The sequence below is a fragment of the Pan troglodytes genome, chromosome 18, assembly GCF_028858775.2.
Source record: "Pan troglodytes isolate AG18354 chromosome 18, NHGRI_mPanTro3-v2.0_pri, whole genome shotgun sequence".
Taxonomy (NCBI): Eukaryota; Metazoa; Chordata; class Mammalia; order Primates; family Hominidae; genus Pan; species Pan troglodytes.
The window spans coordinates 23,423,258-23,450,058 of record NC_072416.2 but is presented as its reverse complement, the minus strand read 5'-3'; the positions used below and the strand labels follow the sequence as shown (position 1 = coordinate 23,450,058).

The 26,801-nt window shown below is 42.8% G+C and overlaps 1 protein-coding gene across 6 annotated transcripts in view; it reads left to right on the top strand.

Moving 5' to 3' along the window:
* DCUN1D3 (defective in cullin neddylation 1 domain containing 3) overlaps window positions 1-25,574 on the top strand; it is a 46,036-nt gene extending 20,462 nt beyond the window's left edge. For 4 of the 6 annotated variants that reach the window (XM_016929610.3, XM_016929606.3, XM_063796810.1 and 1 more), the window contains 2 exons: window positions 18,072-18,607; window positions 20,129-20,911. In XM_016929610.3, the coding sequence (XP_016785099.1) occupies window positions 18,177-18,607; window positions 20,129-20,612 (915 nt within the window). In that variant the 5' untranslated portion in view covers window positions 18,072-18,176 and the 3' untranslated portion in view covers window positions 20,613-20,911. Of the gene's footprint in view, window positions 1-12,255; window positions 12,324-18,071; window positions 18,608-20,128 lie in introns of those variants that run through there. The other 2 variants (XM_016929609.4, XM_001158932.4) reach the window with 2 other exon arrangements.
* The last annotated feature ends 1,227 nt before the right edge of the window (window positions 25,575-26,801 follow it).

Here is a 26,801-nt window from a genome sequence, read left to right as displayed (position 1 = left end):
TCTCTTAGATGCCAGTTAGCCATTTTCTTTTCTTTTTTCTTTTTTCTGTTTTTTTTTTTTTTTTTTTTTTTTTTTGAGACAGGGTCTTACTCTGTCACCCTGGCTGGAGTACCCAGGCATGATCACTGCTCACTGCAGTCTCAGCCCTCTGGGCCCAAGGGATCCTCCTATCTCAGTCTCCCAAGTAGCTGGGACCACAGACATGTACCACCAAGGCTGGCTAATTTTTTTATTTGTGGTTTTGTAGAAATTGGGTCTCCCTATGTTGCCCAAGCTGGTCTCGAACTACTGGGCTCAAGCAGTCCTCCTGCCTTGGTCTCCCAAAGTGCTGGGTCTGCAGGTGTGAGCCTTCGCATTATGCCAAGTTGACCCTTTTTTGTGTCATCATACACATTCCCTGTCTTCTTGGAGCTTGCAGTCTAAGATGCTGTCACTAAAATGACAACAGCCTTTCTCTTCTATGTACTTTTTATATTTGACTGTTTGCTTGGGAGCCATGAATGTTTTTGTCCCAAGGGAATAAATAATGTATAATGCATTTAAGCCTTGGACGCACAATAGACATAATAAAGTATATTATAATAAAATGTCATCTTAGGCACTTAAAAAATTCGGTTTAAGGACTTACTGGGAGGGAGAAATTATGGAACATTTTCTTTTCTGGTTCTTAAAATATGTTTTTGGCCTGGAAGAAACAAGTGTCAAAGTTGTTTTTAAGATTATTAGGTTGACTTCTCTTACAGTGAGTAGTTGGTGTCAGCAAATTGATTTGCAATGAGAAAGATGACTGTGCCTTTTGCTGAGCAGTGGTGGATAATGAGACTTCCACTTCAATAAGCCCATTGGCAATACCGAGTCATAACCTGGGTGAATAGGAGTTAATCTTGGCTGCCTGGCAGAAGTGGATTTGTTATATAATTTATGATACCCAGAAATCCTTTGGGGAGGTCTTTATTATCTTATTATCATGACAGTATCCATCTATGCCTGAAGATTAATTTTTGTTGTTCTCATCTAGTTCCACCAGAGCGATTCTCCTAACTGAAAGGGTAGTGACTTGTTAAATGCCTGCATTTGGCTTTTGCTTTGACACAAAGGTATGCTAATCAAGATTGGATGTTAGAAATCCAGAAATATTTCAGTTAGTGATTTATTAATAGTTTAGAGATTTTTTTTTCTCCTGTTAAACTGACTTCTGAAAAATGAGTCATATTCAGGGTTTCAAACATTTCCTCTTTGACCAGCCTCAAAAAAGGTTTATCAGTGTTTGTCTTGTAGATTGTTGCTGCAATTCATTTGTGTCAGTTCTGCCACTGCTGAAACAAACACAAGAGGGGTATCAGTTTGGTTTTCCATCATTTGACACAAGCGGACTTCTTAATTCTGTCACTGGTGGACGATCACTGTTAAACAAGCCGGTACTATTTTTTATGACTCACTGAGAAGTCATGTGGTAGTGTGATACCCTGTCTCCAGCTACCAGTGTTTAAACTTGTAATTTTCAATATATTGTGTTAAAACAGACTTCTAATTCTGGCTATTTTTCTTTTCAATTTTAGGCCTAAAATTGGAAGCTCTGTTTTTATAAAACAGCCTCCTAGAAAAGTCACCGGTGTTGCTATTCTCTTTCTACCCCAAATATCATAACTGGGCCTGGGGGCGGGCAGAGTAAGAGCTGGCTGTTTCACATGGTTAAGCAGAATGTGTGGGTATGCCAGCCAGCGGAGGTGGAATCTGCCCTTTGCTTTCTCAGCAAGTAGCTCTGGCTTTGGGGGCCCTGTTGAGGACTTTAGTTGTTGGCCTTTCTCACAGTCATGTGAAACAAAGTTCATTGTCTCTGGTGGCTGTAAAGAGATGGAGGACCTTTATTGTCTGTATCACTTACCCTCTTTGATAAGGTATGTGCTTCAGCCCTCCAAGGTAAAAGTCACTCTGTCATCAAGTGAACAGTGGTATAACATCTCAAGAGGTGTAACACTGGCCATGAGTCCTTGTGTTTTAAGCAGTTGAATTCGTATTTAAAGCAAGTAGTATGCAGTATTCAAAAAAGCTGCTGGCTGTTGCTTCTGCATCTCTAGACACCTTAAATATGATGCCTTTATTTGTTGAGGTGGGGAAGATGCAGTTCAGACCAGCAGCCTGAGGCTTTTCACTGGAGTGTTCCCAGTTGGTGAGCCCCTTGGTCTTCCTAGAGTGCAGTGCATGGCTGTGGCTTCAGTAAACCCTTGGACATAACACCCTGACTGAAAAGAGAGGCAGAAGTGATTTCCATTAATGTGAATTTTTTCTAAGGTCCTGAGGTACAGGTCAAAAAGAGACATGACAGGTTGAACATCTCCCTATGTCAGCTTCATATTCTGGCTTTTGCTGTATTTGAGGTGAAAATTAGCTTGTGAAGTGAGGAGAGATGGAACCGTGTACTGCTGGCTGAGAAGCTGTGTTTGTATCACATTATCTGAGAAACTCATAAGGTAAAGAATAATTGGAGTAATAAGATAATCCTCTCCTCTCTTTCCTCTCTGAAGGTAGTGGGTGCTTCGAATGGGGGGAGTCCAAGAAAAAATAGACCTTAAGAATCAGGGCTGGGCCCAGTGCTCACACCCATAAACCAAGTGCTTTGGGAGACTGAGGCAGAAGGATTGCTTGAGCCCAGGAGTTCGAGACCAGTCTGGGCAACATAGCAAGACCCTGTCTGTACAAAAATAAAAATGAAAAAAGTAGCTGGGTGTGGCACCATGTGCCTGTAGTCTTAGCTGCTTTGGGAGGCTAAGGTGGGAGGATCGTTTAAGCCCAGAAGTTTGAAGTTAACAGTGAGTTATGATTGCACCACCGCACTCTGGGCTGGCAACAGAGCCAGATCCTGTCTCTAAAAAGAAAAAATCAGCTCTTGAGAACTGAATTGAGTTCTGCATTCTTGGGACTCAACTCCCTTTACTCTTTCCTGTTGAGTGTTTGTTGACATCATCCTATAATTTGAATTGGTATAAATAGCTACCATTTATTGAGTACTAATTGTGTGTGAGAAAGCGCTAAACATCTCAGATTCAGCATTTATTCAATCACGAGTTAATATATTTAAAGCAATAAAGCCTTGTACAGAGCATGTGCTCAGTATCAGTGACTATTATTCCTTCTACAGATACTTATCAATGTGCCATGTGCCACATAGCCTAGGTGCACAGGGTAAAGTGGCGAATAAGGCAGGTAAAATGCCTGCTATTAGAGGGAGCAGGCAATAAATAAGTCAGCAAATTAGAATTTCACAGAGTTGTAAGTGCCGTGAAGAAGTAAAACAGCGTTGTGCTGAATTAGAGGGAAGTGGCATTTGGATTGGTTGAACATGGAACACATGTCAGCATGTGAACTGAGACCCATCTCATATGAAGCAGCCATTTATTCTTCACCGTGACCTTTTTTTTTTCATCGCAGAACTCAGTCTCATTTTTTTGTTAATTGATAAATAATATATGTAGTTTTGAGACATGTGATAATATGATACATTCACATTATGTGTAAAAATCAAATCAGGGTAATTGGGATATTATATCACCTTAAATATTTATCTTTTCTTTATGCCGGGATCATTTAAATTATTCTCTTCCACCTATTTTGAAATGTACATTAGATTATTGTTGACTGGAGTCACCCTACTGATTTTTCCAACGCTAGGTCTTACTTCTGTTTGTACCCACGAACCCACTTCTTTTCATCTCCCCTCCCGCTCCCCTTCCCTGCCTCTGGTAACTACCTAGAGAAGATAACTGTCTCTCTCTTCCTGAGATCCACTTTTTTAGCTCACACATGAGTGAGAACATGTGCTATTTGTCTTTCTGTGCTTGGTTTATTTCACTTAACGTAATGACCTCTAGTTCCATCCGTGTTGCCTATGACAGGGTTTCATACTTTTTTATGGCTGAATAATATTCCATTGTGTATATGTACCACATTTTCTTTATCCATTCATCCATGGATGGGCACTCAGGTGGATTCCATATTTTGGCTATTGTGAATAATGCTACAATAAACATGGGAGTGCAGATCTCTCCAGTATATTGATTTTCTTTCCTTTGCACATATACCTAGTAGTGCAATTGCTAGATCATACAGTAGTTCTATTTTCAGTTTTTTGAGGGCCCTTTATACTGTTTTCCATAGTGGCTATACTCATTAACATTTCCACCAACAGTATACGAGGGTTCCCATTTTTCCACATCCTTGCCATTCATTATTCTGGTTTTTTTTTTTCATAACCATTTTAACTGGGGTGAGATAATATTTTGTTGTGGCTTTTATTTACATTTCTGTGATGATTAGTGATGTTGAGCATTTTTTCGTATACCTGCTGGCTATTTTCATGTCTCCTTTTTTGAGAAACATCTATTCAGATCTTTTGCCCATTTAAAAACCAGATTAGAGTCGGGCACAGTGGCTCAAGCCTGTAATCCCAGCACTTGGGAGGCTGAGGCAGGCGGATCACCTGAGGTCAGGAGTTTGAGACCAGCCTGGCCAACATGGTGAAACACTGTCTCTACTGAAAATACAAAAATGAGCTGGGCCTGGTGGCATGCGCCTGTAATCCCAGCTACTTGAGAGGCTAAGGCAAGAGAATCACTTGAACCTCGGAGGTGATTGGTTGCAGTGAGCCGAGATCATGCCACTGCACTCCAGCGTGGGCGACAGAGTGAGACTCTGTCTCAAAAAAAATAAATAAATAAAATAAAAATCAGATTATTATTATTATTATTTTGCTATTAAGTTGTTTGAGCTCCTTATATATTCTGGCTGTTAATCCCTCGTCAGATGGATAGTTTGCAGATTTTTTTTCCCATTCTGTGGATTGTCTCTTCACATTGTTGATTGTTTACTTTGCTGTGTAGAAGCTTTTTAGCTTGATATAACCCCATTTGTCTCTTTTTGCTTTGGTTGCCTGTGCTTTTAAGGTCTTACACAAAAAATCTTTGCCCAGACCAGTGTCCTAGATCATTTCCCCAGTGTTTTCTTCTAGTAGTTTCATAGTTTCATGTCTTATATTTAAGTCTTCAATCCACTTTGATTTGATTTTTGTATATAGTGTGAGAGAGGGGATCTAGTTTTATTCTTCTGCATTTAGTCATTTAGTTCACAGTGATTTGTTTTAGTTCCCGTTTTCAACTGAGAAAACTGAGATGGAATATGGTTAAGTGTGTGCTAGAGAGTTGGTAGAGCTGGGCTGTACAAACCTAGTCATTTTGTATCCAATGCATGTACTTTCCCTCCTGGAAGGCACATGACTATACTGGAGCAGCTGAAGGAGCTGCAATATCTGTGCAACTGGTTTTTGAGTGAGAGAATTGAATGTTGGTTGCAGAACAGTCAAGACACTGAACGCAATTCAGAAAAGTTGCATGTAATTTCACAGACCCCCTATTGTTGGATGCAACATTTGTGTGTGTGTGTGTGTGTGTGTGCATGAGCGCACGCAGTTTATTCTGGGGCCATAGTTGTCTTTGAGTCTTCAGACTTATTGATGACTGAAAGAACTTATGGTGCTGCTGCTTTATTTTATATTTTTTTTATGTTGTTTCTTAAAATAGGGCATAGCTGCTAGGGCAGGGTTTTAATAGACAGCATTGTGATGGCCATTAGGTGGCAGCAATTTTGGCAGGTCATGTGGGTGGGAAGTGGGCAGGAACGAATCATCAGATGTCTTACTTTGCAAAGCTTGCAGTACCACAGTGCCTTCCAACAGGTATAGAGCTCTATTTTTAATTACCTGCTTATCTTTGCACATGTTAATGTACTCTGGGGCCTCATGCCACATGAGCATTTGTGAAAATAAGTAACTTAAAAAAAAAATCAAAGCCTAAACCTTGGGGCCTCAAGTTTCAACCTGCAGAGAATGTATTCAAATAAAGATGTGCAAACATGAGCATTTCCTGTCAGTCTTTGAAACTTAAACACTTTCTTAATAGGCTCTTCGGCACGTAAAATCAAAGAGAAATTGTCTCAGTGATAGGAATTGAAACCAAGAGGGTAGCCAAGTTCAGGTTAGATTTGGGCTTTCAGTTTCATGGGATATGGTTTAGATCAAATACCTGTTTCAGCTGGAAGGTTGATCATGTTATTGTACAGAGAAAGACTTCTGAGAGATTTTTGCTTTCAGCCTTTCACATGGTGTCTGAATGCTGGGATGGGGTTCTTCTTTGGGAACAAGATGATGACAGCAAATATGTACACAATAGAATAAAGCTCCTGAAGTATTCTGTGGCATATCTACTTGAAGGAGGTCTAACGGTGTAAAAATTGCAATTGGAAAGATTCTTGTAGCCAGTTAGTCATACCATCTTTTAAATAGCATCCTACTGGTCCACGTAGTTATAATGGAATTTGACAGCTTTCATGAACTTGGGATCATTGGTCCTGTTGTTCAGCTAAGGGTCCTATGATATATTTGACTAGAAATTGTGGCCTAGTCAGTTGGTTCTGAACCATGAATCAGAACATCTAGCTATTAGATCTTCTCTCTCTTTGCTCTCTGAATAGAAGAGATCTGAGTGACATAGCTGTGTCTTGGTAGGGACTCTTTCAGTTGTGATAGAAAACCTGATATCTAACTTATGCAAAGGAGAGTTTGTTGGCTCACACCTGTGAAGTTCAGGCTTTGATCTTGACTCTAGGAACAGTTGGATTCAGGGTGTAAATAATGCCTTCAAAATTCAGTTTCCCTTTGTCTCTTCATACTGCTTTCCACTTGGTGATTTCATTTTTGGGTTCTACATGCATTTGAGCTGAGCCCCATGTGATAAACAGGGACCATTTAATCCTCACAGTGACCCTTGAATAGGCATTCTTATTTTCTCTGGTAGCTCTTTCTGGTAGCATCTCCAGCCTCCTGTATTTTCAGGGTTGAGATTCTGTCTGGCTGGCTTGTCATGGGCATATCCTGGGTCCAGTCATTAAAGCCAGGGGCATGTGAGGCCTTGGTGGGGCTGAGTCCCATAGTTCTTTATGAACCCCACCCAGCCATATGGCCGAGAGCGAGGGAAAAGGATCTGCTGGTGAAAATTGGGTAATCACCTGATGAAGAGCCTGGATGCTGGGAAGGCAGACACGTCTGCTACAAATCTGTCCTTTGACCCAGTCTGCAGCTTGACAGCCCATGTTAGTCTTCACACTAAATCCAGCCCATTGACCATTTCCAGGCATTCCACATTTCTCTTTTGAATGAGCCTCTTGCTCCCTGGGAATGTGAATCACTCAATCCATGGGCCAGACCCTTCTACCCCTGATGTTAAACCTTTGATAAGGGGACTGTTACTCATTAGACCTTAAGATGGTCATCATCTTTGTCCTCTTCTTTTCCTTGGAGGGAGTGTGAGGAGGAAGTTGATCTTCTTTTGAAAGAATAAATTGAGGAAATTTAGATATAAGTGAAAGATGTCTTTAGGATTAAGCTGCTTTTCTCCCCATTCCCCATCATTTAAAAACACTTCCTTAAAATCCCTGGAGCCAGAATCACTGGATCATTGGATTGGTTAGTTTTTTTTTTTTTTTTTTTTTTTTTTTTGAGACAGAGTCTCGCTCTGTAGCCCAGGCTGGAGTGCAGTGGCACAGTCTTCCTCACTGCTACCTCTGCCTCCCAGGTCCCACTTCAAGCAGTTCTCCTGCCTCAGGTTCCCAAGTAGCTGGGATTACAGGCATGTGCCACCATGCCCAGCTAATTTTTGTATTTTTAGTAGAGACAGGGTTTCACCATGTTGGCCAGGCTGGTCTTGAACTCCTGACCTCGTGATCCACCTGCCTCGGCCTCCCAAAGTGCTGGGATTGCAGGTGTGAGCCACTGCGCCTAGCCTGGTTAGCCTTTTTGATGTGATTCGCAGTGAAGCAAGACTGAAAGGATATACTCCAAAATATTAACCGTAGGTGGTGAAATTAGTGATTGGCTTTTTTTTTCTTTATGCCTCTCTGTACTTTCTAAACTTCACAAAATAATTATGTAATACTTTTGAATTTGCCAGCAGGAAAGAGAGCCTAGTGACCTCACTTTTCTGACCAGGTTACTGATGTGGTTGAAAGCAGGAATTCTTTTATTGTATGGATCTTTTCTGTCCCTCTTCCTCTTCCTGTCTGCTATGCATTAGCAGTCAACCTCCATCGTGGGGAAAAAGCTGATAAATATGGTCTTAATGGATTTAGATTTTTTTTTTTTTTTAAGAATTAGCAAACATTAAGAGGTTGATTGGTTACCACGTGGTGAACCTGAGGCCTACTTAGAGGCCTTTGGCTCCCGAAACCACATATCTACATTTGTGGTCATCCAGGTGCCCTTTAAGACATTTGGATGCAGTCATTTATCATCTGTATATTGTGTTCCTTCGTCATCTTTGGACTCATTTCATAATTTCCTTTCTTGCCTTTTACTTAGATGCAAAAATCTAACCTTATCTCCAGTTCACTAATTTTCAGTCAGTTGCTGACTCCCAAGTTCTCAGAAGGTGATTGAAAAATGAGCAGTTGATGTGGTAATTGGGTGTTTTGAGGACTAATCAGCTACAATCAGGTAAACCTCCAGGGTGGCTTATAACCATATGCTGACTGGAAGGAGGGTATTAGTGCTAATCAGTGGTTTACTTTCAGTGGGCTCTACTGAGGCTCCATCCTAAGGAATAAAACAAGCTGCAAGCTTATAACGGAGATGAAGAGTGCAGCAGGCATGCCGTTTTTATTAGAGTAAGGTTCAGTACAAATCCAGGATGGCTTTCTGGTTTTAAACAGGGAAAGTCACTGGAAAAGCTGGTGTGAAAACAAAGAATGACCTAGAAATTTGGTGCCCATTTATGATGCTCCCCCTTGCACATAAGTGGGTAGTTAGAAATGCCCAGATCAATAGTGACAGCAAAAAATATTTCAAGTATGGGTCAGTGAAATGATATAGCCCTTTTTTGGTTATTTTGAGTTATGTGGGATTAAACATGTAGCTCAGTTTGGAAGCCCAGAGACCAAAAAAATGGTTCATTATTTGGTATTTGGAAACTTTATAGTATGTGCGTGTGTTGGCTTGGCTGTATTTGGCAAGTAGGCATTTGTTCTAGCCAGCCCACACTGGCTTCAGTCCTGAGGCCTCAACTGGACATATATTCTTAGTAGTGTATTCAAAGGGTGCAATGTGAGGGACATTGAGAACACTTTCAAAAAGAAATGACTTTATGCTAAACTGGCTGGTCTTAGTCATGTGACCTAAGATGATTTTTATAGAAATATAGCCAGGTTTCTTTTTTAAAAGTTTTCTCTGTCCTCCCTACCCCCTTTCTCCCTTCCTTCCTCCCTCTTTTCTTTTGCACTTTTGAGATTGGTTGATGTAAAAAGTCATGGGTTCCTCTCCAACCCTAACTGGAACTGCTGTTGCTTGTTGCTGCTGTACATTTTAGGACAAAAAGTCTTTTAAAAGCTGGAAAATAGAAGCAGACGGGTCTCGTTTGCTTTGGCAGAGGGATCAACTTTCCCTCCCAAGTAGCTCTGGATAAGACCTAATCTCCAAAGGTGATCTTTGAAGTCTTAAGTTGGAAGTGGCAGCAGCAACTGTGCATTTAAAGTGTTCCCTCAGTCTTCCTTGTTATTTTTGCACATTTACTTTCTAGGAAGTAGTTTACAAATGGACACCAGCCATATTCCGTCTTTTTCTCAGGTCATTCAGAGTCTTGCTGCCAGGTGGGATCAAGGGGCTCCTGTGGTCTTGCCTTGAGACTCTCCGGAGGATGGCTGTGCCAGTACAGCCGCCTCAGCCCCTGGCAGCTGTAGAAAAGCTGTCTGAGGAATTCATGTACTTATGTTCTCTGGCCTTTGGGTATCTGGCATATGTAGGAAGAAATAAAAAGCTGCACCCAGCTAGCTCTACAAACTATTTAGATGAAAGTTGAAAAGATGGGCTTTTTATATTGCTAATATGTAGGAGCACCAGCATCTGGCAGTGGTTTCTTGCTGCTGAATAGATTCTAGATGGGAACAGAATGGAGGAGTGGAATGGATTGGTCCCTTCTGTCAAGGGAGCCTCAGAGCAGATCTCAAGTGCCTTGCTGACACTGACTTTTGGTGCCAGCATTTGCCTCCTGTTTTTTAGCTCCTCATTTCACAAGTCTGTTCCTTGGGTGACAGGCTGTCCATTAGTAGTAGCCAACATGCATTCCTCTGAGTGGGCTTCCTGACCCAGCGAGCTGCAGCAGTTTACTTGGGTCTGTTTTCCATGTCTGGGCCTGTTACTGACCCTCCAGAGATCAAACTAAGATGATTAAGGAGAGGGAAGGCTGCAAAACTGGTGTTTCCTATCCCTCGTTGTTCAGATTGGAGTAGCCCTGCTTTCCCTCTGCTTTTGGACTTCTGCTTTTTCTTTGACTCTGATAGTCTTCGGCAAGGAGTAGTGTGAGATCTGTTCACCAAGGAGGCAAAGTGCCTGTCCTTAGGAGGGTTGCACATTTAGAACTTTGGCCTCACTGAATGCCAAAAAAGGTGAAATAGTCCCAGAATATTAGACCTTGGAAAGACTAACCCAGACCTCTCACTTTAATGTCAGTGTCACAGAAACTCAGAGAGGTTAAGTGGCTTGCTCGAGAGTGCACATTGCTCAGGAGGATTTCACACCAGAACCAAAGGCTTCCTGGGGGCGTATTCTGTTCCTATTGACTTGGTTCCTCAGGAATATACTTAGGCATTGATAGGATGTTGGACATTTTCTTCTTGGGGCACCAGGACCTCCTTAGGGGTAGGGGAATATCCTGGCACACATCATAGCAGAGAACAGTAGTGAGACCAGTGATGGAAAGTGGCGAGTTTAGAGTCAGACTGCCTGGATTTGAATCCTTCTCCTCCATTGGCTGTGTGACCTCAGGCTACCTCCCTCAAGCTCTATTCACTTCCTCCCTCTGTAAAATGAAGATTATATTGTCTCCTTATAGAGTCGTGGATTACATGTGATAATTCATGGCAATAAATATATGTAATTATTTTTACAATATTGTTATTAATATACATTAATAACATGAGCCAACCATATCAACCCTCTCCCTCCTCCTTTCCATTTCATGCTTATAGACATTTAAGGACCAGAATTAAACCTGCCTTCTCTCTGAAACTTGCCCATGGAAAGTCTGGCAGACTGGTTTTATTTTCCAGCCTTACTGCTTAGTAGTTAAGAGACCTGTTTCCTAATCTATGAAAGCTGCAACAACTCTTTTCTTGAGGTTGTTGGGAGGCTTGAAGGTGATGATGAATATGAAGCATGTAGCCCCAGGCTCCACAGATACTGATTTCACGTCCCCAGTCCCTCTCTACCTTTCTTTCCGTAATAGTAGTTCACACTTCTCTCTCCTTCTCCTGTCTGCATTTGTACAGAGTCTCAGTGTGAGTTTGTCGTCTGTGGTGGTTCTGTTCTGTAAGACACAGTTGAGAGTAAGCCCCTAGAAGACAGGGACTTGCCTGGTTGTCATTTCATGATCTGCCTAGGAGATGGGAACAACTTCCTGATCCCTCTTTGGAGCTAGAGCAACCCAGGGACTGCAGCCTCTGGGATTGCCCTTTGGGCTCAGCAGTGGCCGCTCCAGGCCTAGGACCAGGCAGCCAGCCAAGCCCATCCCCAGGAACAGCGGCCAGCGCTGGCACAGGGGAGGAAAGAGTCTGGAGGCTGATGTGCAGAGGAGGGAGGGAGAGGCAGAGCAGCTGGGCTGAGACTGAGGGAGAGAAGCTGGAGGCTGATCTTGGTCCAGCAGAAGCTGAGCAGAGCTGCTGTCTTTGGTCTTTCAGGTAAACACTCAAAGCTATAAGTAGAAAAGAAAAAAAGCCTAGAAGTTGGTTTCCCCAGTTCATGGGTTTTTTTTTTTTTTTCCTTCTTTCTTCTGCCTTTTCTTTCTCCACATCCCTCCTTGTCTCTGGCTCCATTCAACCCATTTGTGTCCCTTGCTAATGCAGGAGAATGGTCACTTACTGTGAGCAGACCTGAATCGCTATGGGAGATCCGGGCTGGCTCCTGAAAAGAGCACTGTTCTAGGAGAAGGGAGATGATTCTGTCACCAACGTTGTGACAATAATTATAACTACTATAGAGGCTAACACCAACCAAATGCTTTCTGTGAGTCAGGTATTGAGCAGAGCATTTACCTGCGTTATTTATTCTACCCAATAGTGCTTTGAGGTACAACTGCCTCCTTTTAAAGTTCCATGCGGACAGTTCCCATTATTTGGTGAGATTGCCATGGCAATGGCAATGGCAATGGTTTGTCTTGGTTTGTCTGAGCTCATCCTCTTCATCACTGCGCTTCTGTTTCCTCCATTCCTAAATAGACTCCTTGACCTCAGTATGTCTCTGTTTAGTTTCCTGTAAAATGGGGGTAATTGCTTCACAGAGCTACATTTATATATAGCTTTCTTAATGTATTAACAAATACCAAATGATATTCAGGACTAATAATGCTCTGTTGCTGTTGAAAATTTGGTGCTGGGATGTCCAGATTGTGCTGAGGCTGTCCACTTCAGAGGTGGCAGTGATGGAGAGGAGGACCAACTGGGAAGGCAGTTCCATTAAATTAGTAACTGAGTGGAAAGCTAGACATCCTTTCTTTTGCAGAGATCTACAGAGTTGGGACTAAGTGGAGAGGGGAAGGAGTTTGGAACTGGCTGAAAGCCTGCTCCAGGTTAGGGACTGGGCATAACCAGCAATTCATTGTCCGTTGGGCACAGCAGATACTCAGCTTGATTTTATTCAGGATCAATCACAAGGAAATCCTGTGTTGTGGAGAGTCTGATCCTCCAAGCATTACTGGGTAGTGGTGTATTTGAGTAGGATCAGTGCTGTGGCAAGATAATCGGTTTTGGAACAAGCCCTGGGCCAGTGACTCAGTGCAGGGATAGGAAGTCCTGGCCAGCTGGGCCTGTGGAATCTGAGGCCTGGAGCCCATTGTTCAGATGGGGTAAGTTGGGGCTTCCAACAGGCTAACCAGATACTACTGAGCTACTACTACTACTGATACAGTAACAGCTGTCATATCAAGTGTTTTCTCTGAAGCCATGTACCTTTAATCTGCATTTCCTCACTGAATCCTTTCAAGAGCTCTATCAGGCAGATATCGTTTTGCAGATTGAGGAAATTCAGGCTTCCATTAGGGTCAAACAATTAGCCAGTGGCGCAGTTGGGCGTCCTTTTCAGAGCTGGAGCTTTTAACTGTGCTGGTGGACAAAAACGTCACACGTTTAGGGCATCTGGACTAATTCTCGTTTCCACATCTGGTGGGGCTGAGCCTGGGTGCATGGTGCCTGCCTGGATCATGGCAGCAGGGCTGGCCTGGGGAGAGGGCAGTGAGTAGGAGATCCTTCTTGAGCACCGAGCACAGACCATGTGTTCTCTCTCCAGTGGCTGATGGTGAGATTTGCTGCTCTGGGGTTGCTGTGGTGTCACTCCTGAACTTGGGGCCGGTCCGTCATGTGTTCTCTCTAGATGCTTTGCTGGGGGTGGGCTCAGCAATCTAGCCTAGGGGTAAATGTCATGGTATCTTGAGCCAGATGTGTGATCATGGGTAATTTACTTTCCTCAGCCTCAGTTTCCTTGTTTTTAAATGAGGCTGTGATGAGTATATGTGAGTTCATGTCCCCAAAAGTGCTTAGCATAGTGCCTGGCACCGTATCAAGTGCTCAATAATTGATGACTGCTATTATTAGCTGTTAGCCATCAGCTAGTGAGTCTAGGGGAGACCTTCAACTTTAAAACACTTGAAGTGCTGCCAGCCTGGGCCGTGGGGCTGGGCACTGTGATGGAGCCTGGGGAAAGCTCTGGGAGAGCAAAAGTATTTTCCCAGAGAAGGGGGTGGACACAGAAGAAGGTAGACCACTGGGCAGTAATCAGAGTAATCGGGGGACCATACTCACCAGATCTGGAGATATTTTCTTCTGGGTTTAGACCACCACTCGCCTCAACACTCAATGGAATGGGGGCATTTCAAAGAAAGAGACCAGAGTGGAAGAACGATCCAACCTTCTGGCATTTGCTGATTGATCATCTGTTGAAACTAATTTTCTTCTCCTTTTTTTCATCTGCTGGGCATGTTAAAAGCTTTCAGGTTTCAGCTGGTTCTGCTGTGTCAGGTAGTCAAAAGATACTCTTACATGGAGGGCTGGTTGGCTCAATGGGATTAGGGCCTCTTTGGGAGCCCCATCTGTTCTGTCCCTACCTGAAGGCCTTGGCGCCAGGATTTGGAGGAAGCTGCTAGGATGAAGCATCTGTCCAGTGGGGGCGGGGTGAGTGGCCTGGGGTAGGTGGGTCAGATGGAGGCCAGGAAATCCTCTTATCTCGCTGGGTGCCCATGCCTCACTCAGCAGCAGGAGCTGAGCAGCAAACCCTGGTGAGTCAGCGTGCCTGGGAATTAGAGTTGCCAGTCTGTGAGCATGTGGGGTTTGTGTAAGTTTGGGCCTTTTGTTTCTTTCAGCATTCTAGTCTTTAGAAACACAAATCTGGAAACCAGGCCCTCCACATGGTACAGTCCTTGTTTTGAGATAATTCAGCTCGCACAGTTGCTTCCCTTGTACCATGGTCTTCCAAGAATTAACCCCTTGCCATTTGAAATTGTAATGAGTTGTACTTATGGCTTACTAGCTGTAGTCTTAAAGCATAAAAAGTCTTTTAAAAAACTTACTTAGGATGGTTGTTTTCCATACCAAAAGCCCTTATAAGAGCTTCAGTGTATTTTTGAAGCCTAAGTAAAACTACAAGTCTTTGAGGGCATGTTTGGACATGTATTTTTGTCATTGTTCTCTTTGCGGGTGGAGAAGGGGACAGGCCTTGATATGACTAATCTCTAATAACTACAGGAATGATTGTGCTCTTCATTTTAAACTTACTGTATACTCAGAGCTTATCCTCAGAGAGAATTCCTCTTGAAGACGACCCCCAATTTATCCATGCGCTATTTGGAGGAAGCCAAGTATTTCAGGCAAAGTTTAAAGCTCCAGCCTTTCATAAAAAACACCTTCTGTCCCACTGCCGGTTTTCAAAGATCTTTTAGTTTGGATCATAGAGGTCCATGAAAGCTCCCTAGACCTGGGGAGGCCCGGGTGACTGACGTTGACTTCTGTTTAGTGTCTGTTTCCTGCTACACTTCTGGCTCCTGGTCCACACTTCATTAACAACGTAATTGCAGTGGCTGCCATTATTATAGCAGTTGGCAAAGTTTTATAAATACTAAATTGTACATGGATTTTCCAACAAACCAGTTGAAGGTAGGAATAAGAGTCCTAAGTAGCCAGAGTCATCTTAGAGAAATCACCTCGCTTCTGGCTCAGAAATGTCTAGCAATTTGTTTAAAAAACCACTTTTAAATTATATAAATAATTAATAAACCACCATGACGAGTTTGTTATGTATCAGTGCAAACTTTTCTTTTTCATCTAGCAATTATCCTACCATTTAGAGATTGTATTTGGGTAAATCTGTCCTTCTTTTGTTTTTCTATTTTTTTCCCAATTTTTTCAGTTTTTTCTTTTTTTCTGAATATCCTGAGCATTTTTATTTATTTATTTTTGGTAACTTTTTTTTTTTTTAGCTTTTATTTTAGATTTGGGGGTACATGTCAAGGTTTGTTACACAGGTAAACATGTGTCATGGGGGTTTGTTGTACATATTATTTCATCACCCAGGTGTTAAGTCCAGAGCCCAGTAATTATCTTTTCTGCTCCTCTCCCTCCTACCACCCTCCACCCTCTACCCTCAAGTAGACCCCAGTTTCTGTTGTTTCCTTCTTTGTATTCATAAGTTCTCATCATTTAGCTCGCACTTTATAAGTGAGAACATGTGGTATTTGGTTTTCTGTCCCTGCGTTAGTTTGCTGAGGATCATAGCCTCCAGCTCCATGTGTGTTCCCACAAAAGACATGATCTCGTTCTTTTTTATGGCTGCATAGCATTCCGTGGTGTATATGGACCACATTTTCTTTATCCTATCTGTCATTGATGGGCATTTAGGTTGATTCCATGTCTTTGCTATTGTGAATAGTGCTGCAGTGAACATTCACATGCGTGTGTCTTTGTGGCAGAATGGTTTTTATTCATCTGGGTATATGCCCAGTAATGGGATTGCTAGTTCGAATGTAGTTCTGCTTTTAGCTCTTTGAGGAATCACCATACTGCTTTCCACGGTGGTCGAAGTAATTTACACTCCCACCAGCCGTGTATAAGTGTTCCCTTTTCTCTACAACCTAACCATCTCCTGTTTTTTTTTTTTTTGACTTTTTAGTAATAGCCATTCTGACTGGTGTGAGATGGTATCTCATTGTGGTTTTGATTTGCATTTCTCTAATGATCAGTGATATTGAGCTTTTTTTCATATGCTTGTTGGCCACATGTATGTCTTCTTTTGAGAAGTGTCTATTCATGTACTTTGCCCACTTTTTAATGGGGTTATTTGTTTTTCTCTTGTAAATTTAAGTTCCTTATAGATGCTGGATATTAGACCTTTGTCAGATGCATAGTTTGCATATTTCTTCTTCCATTCTGTAGGAATCTCTTGATAGTTTCTTTTGCTATCTCTCGATAGTTTCTTTTGCTGTGCAGAAGCTCTTAAGTTTAATTATTATGGATCCCACTTGTCAATTTTTGCTTTTGTTTTTATTGCTTTTGGTGTCTTTGTTATGAAATCTTTGCCTGGTTCTATGTCCAGGATGTATTGCCTAGGTTGCCTTCTAAGGTTTTTATAGTTTGGGGTTTTACATTTAAGTCTTTAATCCATCTTGAGTTGATTTTTGTATATGGTGTAAGGAAGGGATCCAGCCTCAGTCTTCTGCATATGGCTAGCCGGTTATCCCAGCACCATTTATTGAATAGGGAGTCTTTTCCCCATTGCTTGTTTTTGTCAGCTTTGTTGAAGATCAGATGGTTGTAGATGTGTGGCCTTATTTTTGGGCTCTCCATTCTGTTCCATTGGTCTGTGTGCCTGTTTTTGTACCAGTGATTTTTTCAATTTTTTTACACAGGGTCTTTGTCACCCAGGTTGCAGTGGAGTGGTGCTATCCCAGCTCACTGCAGCCTTGACCTGGGCTCAGTTGATCCTCCCACCTGAGCCTCCCTTGTAGCTGGGAGTACAGGTGTGCATCACCACACCCAACTAATTTTTTTCTATTTTTCGTAGAGACAGGGTCTTGCTATGTCTCCCAGGCCAGTCACAAACTGCTGCACTCAAGCTATCTGCCCACCCACCTTGGCCTCCCAAAATGTTGGGATTACAGATGTGAGCCACTGCAACCGGCCCCAGTCCTTCTTTTAAAGTGGAGACATGCTTCTTTGGAAGGCTCAGCCTATAGGCCCTATAGGACAATCACATTTATTGTGGACTTGGCTTGCATTCTAAGTACAGCCTTGCTGAGGACCTGGGGGAGAAGAAGCTCCTCAGTTGGGAAACTTGGTTTGGAGTATAGGCTTGGTGGATGGTTTCTATAGGTGGATGGAGTAGGGCAAAGCAAGGGCATTTCACCTACTGTGTGGGATAGGCCCAGAAAGGAATCTGGAGAGATCAGAGGCAAATTTCATTTTGCTGCTTGGCTTAGGCCCCTGCTTGTAGTCTTGACAACCTCATCATTAGGGCATTATGAGACTATTGTTCTGAATATGGCCACCCCTTCTCCCTACTCATCCTACTTAAAAAGAAAATCTGAGAATGTTGGCATTAGGAATTAGAAGATGAACCCTTCCTTTGTGCCTTCTGGCTTAACCCAGGTCCAAATAACTTTTCTTATGTGATGGCAAGTTGGCAAGACAGATTTCCTCTGGAATATTTCTGTCAGTCTTTGATGCATTCTACATATGAATCGGCCTCTTTGAAATCTATGTTACCTTAAGAATTTTAGGAATTTCCCTCATTGGTTCTCCATATGTGCCCCAGCCACTGCGTCGCCAAGGTGAAGTTACAGAGCTGGCCTGTGAAGGGGATGATGAACTCAGGGTCTCTCCCATGGTTCGTTGTTGGCTCATGGAAATAGAGCGGTGAACCAGTGTGCACCCTAGAAGGTAGGGTCCATACCCCATTTCCCCCACCCAGAGGTGATGGCTTTCTAATTTCCTTCCAGGTTGGCTGGCTCCTCTGGCTGATGGCATGTTGAGGTACATGGGCCAGCGGCAGCGAGGGCATCCAATCCAGAGGGGTCCACTCTAGAGGCCAGGCCACCAGCACCATGGGCCAGTGTGTCACCAAGTGTAAGAATCCCTCATCGACCCTGGGCAGCAAAAATGGAGACCGTGACCCCAGCAACAAGTCACACAGCAGGCGGGGTGCAGGCCACCGTGAGGAGCAGGTACCACCCTGTGGCAAGCCAGGTGGAGATATCCTCGTCAACGGGACCAAGAAGGCCGAGGCTGCCACTGAGGCCTGCCAGCTGCCGACGTCCTCGGGAGATGCTGGGAGGGAGTCCAAGTCCAATGCTGAGGAGTCTTCCTTGCAAAGATTGGAAGAACTGTTCAGGCGCTACAAGGATGAGCGGGAAGATGCAATTTTGGAGGAAGGCATGGAGCGCTTTTGCAATGACCTGTGTGTTGACCCCACAGAATTTCGAGTGCTGCTCTTGGCTTGGAAGTTCCAGGCTGCAACCATGTGCAAATTCACCAGGTTAGTCACAAACACTTTATGTCACCAGGTGAGCAGTGGAGGAAAGAGAACAGCATTGGGCAGTGGTGCCCAGCTAGGATAGGACTGGGTTGGCTTCATAGGGTTTTGGGTAAGTTTTTATTTTTCTGATCAGGTTCTCTAAAGCTTGAATGTTTTGAGCCAAGTTGTGGTTATGATGCTGAGAAGCCCCTCTGGACTCTAAGGGTTTAAAATATATCTCCCTGGCTCTGCAGCAGACCTACTGAATAGGAATCTCAGCAGGGAAGGCCCAGGCATTTGGATTTTGATAAAGATTCATGTCTGGTTCTAATGTGTATGCTATGGTTTTTTTTTTTTCTTTTTCTTTTTTTTTTTGCAGAATAACGCCTTTGCCTAATTCATAGGTCAAATTTCAGGCCTATCATAGCATTATTTGGCAGCTTCTGAGTAACTGGGCACTGCTCATCTTTGCCTTAAATGAGAAATAAGCCAGGGTGAGCCAGGTGGCCAAGTTGCTGCTCGGCCCCACTGCTGTCTTGGACCTTTCTTTTCTTTTACTCCTTTACATGTCAGTTCACTCACTCGATATTTATTGTATGCCCAGCATGTGCCAGGCACTGTGAGTACCAATATAATAAGTGCCTCTGGGGAGGGGATATGCCTCTCTCCCTCCATGAAGCCACTTGCCCTTTCTAGTACTTAGCATGTTGCCTGCCCTCAGCCAGGCCTGTGTATAATAAGGTCAGTTGGCCTCAGTTACTAAGCAGTAGCTGTGCATATTGTTCTGGTCATATGTCCCTATAGAATGTGGTTTGTAGAGCACGGGGTTATGAATAAGAACTGACTGTGAGGCCTAGCCATACAATTTGTAGTTTGCATGCCCCCCACCCCAGGAAGGTTACCCTCCAGACCTCAGAGGCCTCACCTCTTCAGCAGATACTACAGTCCCTGAGAAGACGATCAATGCGAGACCATGCTGTAAGCTGAAAGAGTTGTATAGATGTTAAAAATACATACGTAATTTTTGTTTTTTAATAATATAATTTTGATCTCTGGTGGTAGAATTACCCAGGTTCAGAATCCTTGGCTCCAGAAGTCTCCCTTGGCAATCACTAAAAATATACCCCAAACAAACAACCCATAGAGAATCAGAAGGGAAACAGGAAGCCTCCTCCTCTGGAAGGAGAAAGAATCCGCAGCTTAATCGCTATTGCAGAGCGGGAAACAGGGCAGGGAGCAGGAGACTTGAGTTTAGCTTTGGGAAGATGAATGAATGAATAAATGAACCATTATCAGCTGCCAACCGTGTGCCAGGCACTGTTAGAAGCAGAATAGTAATTTGTTTAGTCCTCACCAAAACCCTATGAAGTAAGGTGGTATTTTTACCATTTGACAAGTAAGGAAATAGGACTAATTAGTTGGAGGAGTTAGAATTCAAATTCAGACCATCTGGCCTGAAAGCCTTGCTCTTAATCACTATGTATATTGCCTGTAAATAGTATAGTTTATAATTATTAATTGTCCTTTTCCTTTCTGTTGCAGGAAGGAGTTTTTTGATGGCTGCAAAGCAATAAGTGCAGACAGCATTGACGGAATCTGTGCACGGTTCCCTAGCCTCTTAACAGAAGCCAAACAAGAGGATAAATTCAAGGATCTCTACCGGTTTACATTTCAGTTTGGCCTGGACTCTGAAGAAGGGCAGCGGTCACTGCATCGGGAAATAGCCATTGCCCTGTGGAAACTAGTCTTTACCCAGAACAATCCTCCGGTATTGGACCAATGGCTAAACTTCCTAACAGAGAACCCCTCGGGGATCAAGGGCATCTCCCGGGACACTTGGAACATGTTCCTTAACTTCACTCAGGTGATTGGCCCTGACCTCAGCAACTACAGTGAAGATGAGGCCTGGCCAAGTCTCTTTGACACCTTTGTGGAGTGGGAAATGGAGCGAAGGAAAAGAGAAGGGGAAGGGAGAGGTGCACTCAGCTCAGGGCCCGAGGGCTTGTGTCCCGAGGAGCAGACTTAGTGGCTCTGTCCCAGGAGCAGCAGCAAGGATCTGCCAGCTGCCCTGCAGCCAACTGAGGAATTGGACCATTTTGGAAATTACTGAAGATCCGGATATTTTCTACTTTACACCTTTCTCTGCCTTGTATCTGAAAGGGCTCTAAAATGCTGTATCATGTTTTAGGCACTTTCTTCATTTTTTTGGTTATTTTGGTTATTTCCTTTTTGGGGGGATCTCCCAGAATATTTGAACCTGGTTACATGTTGTGTATCTTTTTTTGAAGCCTTCAGATAGAATAAGCCTGCCATTTCTTGCACAAATTTAGGTTGTTTTTTTTTTTTTTTTTTTTTTTTTTTTTTTTTTTTTTTGGTAGGGGAGGGCATAGAGCAGGGCGGGGGGATGGGACTGTTAGGTTGAATTAACATTACAAAATGATACAGTGCCAGATCTCAGTTTCGCATATTGTTTTTCAGGGCAGGTCTGTACTGTGTGTAGTGCTGTTTACATGGTTGAATTTAGGTTGTAATAATTATTTTTAAAGATTTACACAGATTTGAATAGCAGTGTTAACTGTTAACCACATTGCATTAATTCCCAGGCAATTGAGAGCTCTTGGAGAGCCAAGGCCAGCCAAGAGCATTTGTAGTCTGGTGACAACCCCCTTTTAAGCTAATTTATCCAGAACCCTGATTTCCCTCACTTCTTGCTCATTCCTTCTTTGACCTATTGCATTTCATGTTGAGTTTTTCCGTCAACATGCTGCACCTGTCAGTCAAGTGAGCATTTTTTAAGAACACGTTGTACTGAGAACCACTTAAGCATTGAATGCGGAGAAAGCAGTGCTACCTCAGTTTTGCTGGAAGTAGACTTCTTTGATAGTTTTCTTTCTTTGATGAAGTTTCTGTATTTTCATGTTGTAAGTGGAAATACTTTTTTTTGTTTGTTTGTTTCATTTGCCTTGGAGCCAAAGTTTCTGTTCCTGGTGGTCGGGAAACTGCCTGCCGGCCAACTGACTTGAAGGAAAACTGTGGTATGGAGCTCTGCTTGAATTTTTTTTTTTAAATATTTTTATTTTTTTCTTTGAATATCATCAGCTTACTTGTCTGGCAAGGGCAGAAGCCTGGGGTTGGCCTGAACTCTGCCAAACAAATATCAAAGTGTATTTAATAGTTAAATTTGTGCCCTTTCCCTTCTTGCTGCACCCATGTTGTCACTTAACCCCCAGGAGTTATTTATTATCTTTTTGTTAAATGTCAGGCTCATTTGGGGTAATGTGATGACTGTTTAGGTTTACATGACCCTCCTCTCCTTTCCCTACCCCCAAATATGTATATATACATATATAAAATATGTATATATTTTACCTATATAAAATATATATATATACACATATATGTATCTATATTCCTTTGTTTCTTTGCCTGCTTATACTGGCCATAAAAGAGGGAGCTGCCTTCAATGTATAAAGTATAAGAAGAGTGCCAGGGAATGCCATAATGGAGGCTTTTGGATCTGAATTTGGACCATTTCACTAAAGAGAACATGAGTTTGCTCAGCCCTTTCCTCACAAGAGGGAGGGCCCCGGTTCCCCAGACTTTTCCACGCGCTGGCTCCATAAAGGCCAGCTTTGGCCAGGCTGCCACAGGGGCCTGAGGAGCTCACTCTGGGCCTACCTGGTTTCAGTTAGAGGGTCCTCCTGTTATTTTTCCATTTAAAAAGTATGTCCTCAGAAAACTGTACTGGAAGGATGGGTGGCAGGAACTTGTATAGTTCAGCTTCCAACACTTTGGAACAGATTAAAAAGGGAATCTTTTAAATAAAAACTTATAAAAATATTTATACTCTTGAGGTAATGAGACTTTGTCTGTTAAACATTTGGAGGTTTCTCCCCTAACCTAATACCCTGCTGCGTCCCAGGTATGTTTCTCAGCCTGGGCAGGAATTGCATGTTTTGAGTTCATTGTGAGCAGCCTTACAGCTCTGGGCTCCCATCTTAAGGATTATTAAAGAGTTTTGGCAGTTGGTATTTTTCTAAAACTGATATTGACCATAGGGAACATACTTGGAATTTGTTTTTTTTTTTAAATCCTAAACCTGACAGTTCCTCCTTCAGAGGGGCAAATGGGAAACTTTAAGATCATCCACGGTATAGTACTGCTAGAAAGCTGAAGGGGGTCTTGGGCCAGATGCCTGGCTTCTGTTCTAGCTAAATAAGACTCTTGAATAAGTCTCCAGGGGTCCCAGCAGGTTCTGTGAGATCAGTTGTAGCTGGGTACCCAGACTGAGGTTTTAAAAAGACCGCTTTTTCATTAAGCCAGTTTGCAACTCATTTTCCCCGGTTCTGGATTGGGTAGTGGTTGACTGAGGGAAAAGCCAGGCTGCTCTTGGCCAGATAAGGCCCTTTCCATCCCAGATCAGAGTGTATCAGAGAAAGCTGCACAAAAGAGGCAGGCAGCCCAGGACCCTGAGTACTCTGGAGAAACTAGGTTCCTTCCCCACCCTTTAAGAAGACATTCCGTGCATTAGATGTACTAGAGTGGATGTATTTTGTTGTTTTTTAAATTAACTATTTAGCCTCCTCATCCCCCACCAAAAAAGCCATTTAGTTATTTTTTGGTTATATTGATCCATTTGCAAATGAGAAGCCAGAAAAGGGAGCAGTCAGGGAGGGACTTACACGTTCCTTTCAAGTTTGAGTACTTGATGCTCAGCAAAGATTTCAAGCTTCTGCAGTAGCTCTGGGCCAATGCTTGACTCTTTCATGACCACAAGAAATGCAGTTTTTCTGCAAAGGGATCCAAGGTGAGGTGTGTGTAGGGTTTGAAGTTATACTTCTGGGAAATGAAAAGTCTTGTTCCTTTCAACCTAGAAATAGGTTTGCCACTTAATGAGTGAGCAGTAAGTCTGTGTAAGAGGCTGAATGCATGCCCCTCAGATAAGCCAGTACACTCCTTGCTTAGCAACAGAATATCAGGGTGATGTGGAGAGGGGCAGGATGTGGACGCCACTTTGGAAATCGGCAACATCTGAGGGCAACAACAAACAAGTGTGTTGGGAAATAAGAAATAACTCAGTTTTGACAACTGGCTTTGTCAGCTTTTGTGATGTTTCTTTAGCAGTTTATTGGAAAGATGGTATGAGATGACGTGCTGCTTCATTGAATTGCTCTTTCCCCCATCTTTGCCAAATCTCAATGTATCGTTCTTAACCCCACCTCCTGTAAGGGGCTTTGCTATGCTTCAGCTGGTTGTCTCAGCAGCTGAAGTGCTGCCCACCTGTGTGAGTTGGGTCCAGGAACCCATGTCTGCCCTTCTGATAAGGGAAGATGAATCTAGAGCTGGGTGAAGATCTAAATTTTAACCAAACCCCTGGGCCCAGGAAAATAACAATTGAAAATGTACAAGGCAGTGTTTTCAACATTAAACTTCCCCAAGGAAAGCACAAACTACGCTTTTTGGAAAGGGAGAAAGGATTAAGCCACACAGTATTCGTCTTTGAAGCAGTACTGGTCTCTAGGGGCTGGTGCCAAAATTTAGTCCCATAGTAGTACACTCGATGGCCTCATGTACTATATACTATGCCAAATTGTATTAAACAGTGGTGGGGAGTTACTGGGATAAGAACTTGTCTAAAAGTTTACAAACCAAAACAGATCTGTTAGGTTGGTGCAAAAGTAAGTTTTTGCCATACTTAATGTATTGCCATTAAGTATGGCAAAAACCACAATTACTTTTACACCAACCTATGTATTTAAGAATGTTTGGTTTGCCAGATTCCAAATGAGGTCTTCAGTGCAGCAAAGCCCAAAAGGTGTAGACTCAGTTATGCAATTATAAGGTTAAGGCGTAGAAGAAAGCTGCTGCTAGGTTTTTGTTGCGTTTTACTTGACTGCTCTGCTGTTTTTCTTGTCTCTCATGTTTGGTTAGCTATGACTTGAGCATCTTGGTAACTGACAAAGGTCTTCCTTGGGGGACTTGAACATCTTGGTAAATGACAGGTCTTCCTTGGAGGACTCCAGCAGTATCTTGTTTAAACGACTGAAAGGACTATTAAGGTTGTTGAATTGTGTTAATTGGGACTCATTGAGGAAATGCGACATTGATCCTCCTCTTATTCCACAGTGTGTTTTCTGATCATATAAAGAAGGTTCCGAACCATCCACCCCCCTCAGAGTTTATTCCCCTGGTAAGCTGTAATTGCATATCCAGTTTAAACTGGACTGGGACTGCATGTTGGTGAGGATCGGCAGGGGTTTTCCCCCTTTTCGAAAGACGAAATAGATTCTTGAGCACTGGTTGCAGAAGCCAAAATAGTTCAAATAGCTTTGCATAACCATTGGGTTCTGCTTCTGATTCAGGTGCTGGGCATCATGTCCTCCCTATTCTTCTCTTCTTGGAAACCCAGCCTATCTCATAAATACCTACTTCCGCCACCCATCCAACCTCCCTGCTCCTTTCAACACAAATCTTGGATATTGCCAAAGGAAGCCATTCAGCAGCTGCTGGGGTTTTTCATCCCCCTGACATGCATACATTTGCTCTGGGAGAAGTGTCTTCCCTCTGACCCTGGTCCCCAGCTCCGTCTGTGCTTAATTGCTCTTACCTGTTGCACTAATGAATATGACTAGGTTTTAAAGGGGGAATGTGAAGCAATAGGCAAATGGGGCTTGGATGAATTGGTCCCACAGATATACCCTGCCTTAAGCCGCTGAGGTGATGAGTCCACTGCTCATGTGACCCTCCACCTTTGTGGATCCCTCTTGGTTTGTGACCAGTGTATCTGTTTGTTGAGGTTGTACAAACTTGACAAAAGTTAATACTTTTGTTTGTATTTTCTGCACTGTTGCACTCTCCAAATGGCCCCTTGAGTATTTTTATTGACTTGTTACACACATTTTTGTCTTTGATGTCTACATTTTTTCCTTTAATGTTTTTTATTTGGAAGGTTACCTGCTGTTGGATTTAATAAATTTGTTTACTTGAATATTGATATTTCTACAAAAAAAAAAACAGTGACTTTATTCTGGGGCAAAATTTACCCACTGGGAGCTTCTACCAACATATTGAGTAACAATTTTTATTCTTTGAAAAACAATCCAGATAAGTACAGGATCCTCAGACTCCAAACATGGTTGTTGACCTCCCACATACCAAGCTTAGTAGGGTGGCTTTTGGGGGTCTCAGTGCTTAGAGGCAAAGAGCAAATAAGTCTTCACAGGGCCACTGCCTAAATAGTCTTACCTTAGCAACTGATGTGAATTCTCATGAGGAATAAAAAGTGAAGTTGAGCAGTATGTTAAATGCATGACCCCTAGATTTAACAGTATGGCAGTGCATTAAGGCAAAGGAAACAAGCTGTATCTGGCTTTAACTGTCAAATGCCACTGCTATGTGACCTTTGGCAAGTTAGTGAACCTCTAAGTTTCCTTTTACTCATCTGCAAAATTAAAAGACTCTTGGTTCCATCAGAGTGCTAGGATTTAAAAGTCTTGATAAAGTCCCAATGACACATAAGTGCTCAAACATTACAAGCTCTTTTAAGGTTCTCCAAAGGAATGCTAGGTGAGTAATGCAGGGAAACCAGAGAATAAGAGAGGGGGTTGGCATGGTCATACATGACCTTTCACAAGTCACAGCCCCTCTTAGGGGCTTAATTTCCCTCTGTGCCAAATTGGGGATGGGGGAAGAAGCTCAGACTAACGTGATCCCTGAGATTCCCATCTGCCTCTTAACACTCTAGATGTATGATGATTAGACCACTTACGACCCTTAGCTTCCTTCCATTGTATTTTCTGTCTAGTTATTGTTTACATTCAGGAAAGCTCTTGACTGGCCATCTTACACATTTCTTTCATGGAGGCCCTGATGGCCTCCCCAAAGATTCCCAGCCTCATGTTGGTATCTTGTAAAAATAAGTAAGTATGGTGGTGGGAGTAGGTGTACTTTTTCTTTTCTGTTGCAAAGGCTCTGGAAGTCATGTCTACATTCTCTGATTAGGGAGAGGTTTCTGAGATTTCCTCAATGAACTGCAACTCTTTTTCTCTTCCTTCCTCATTACTAAGGACAGGACCAGGTGGGGGCTGGAAGGAAATCTTAAGGGATGATGTTTTCCTCACTTAAAAAGTATGCCTCTAAAACATTCCCCAGTTGGCTCTTTTGGGCTTGTTTCTTCTGTGCTTTGGCACTTCTGAGTTATGGAGCCCAGCCAGAG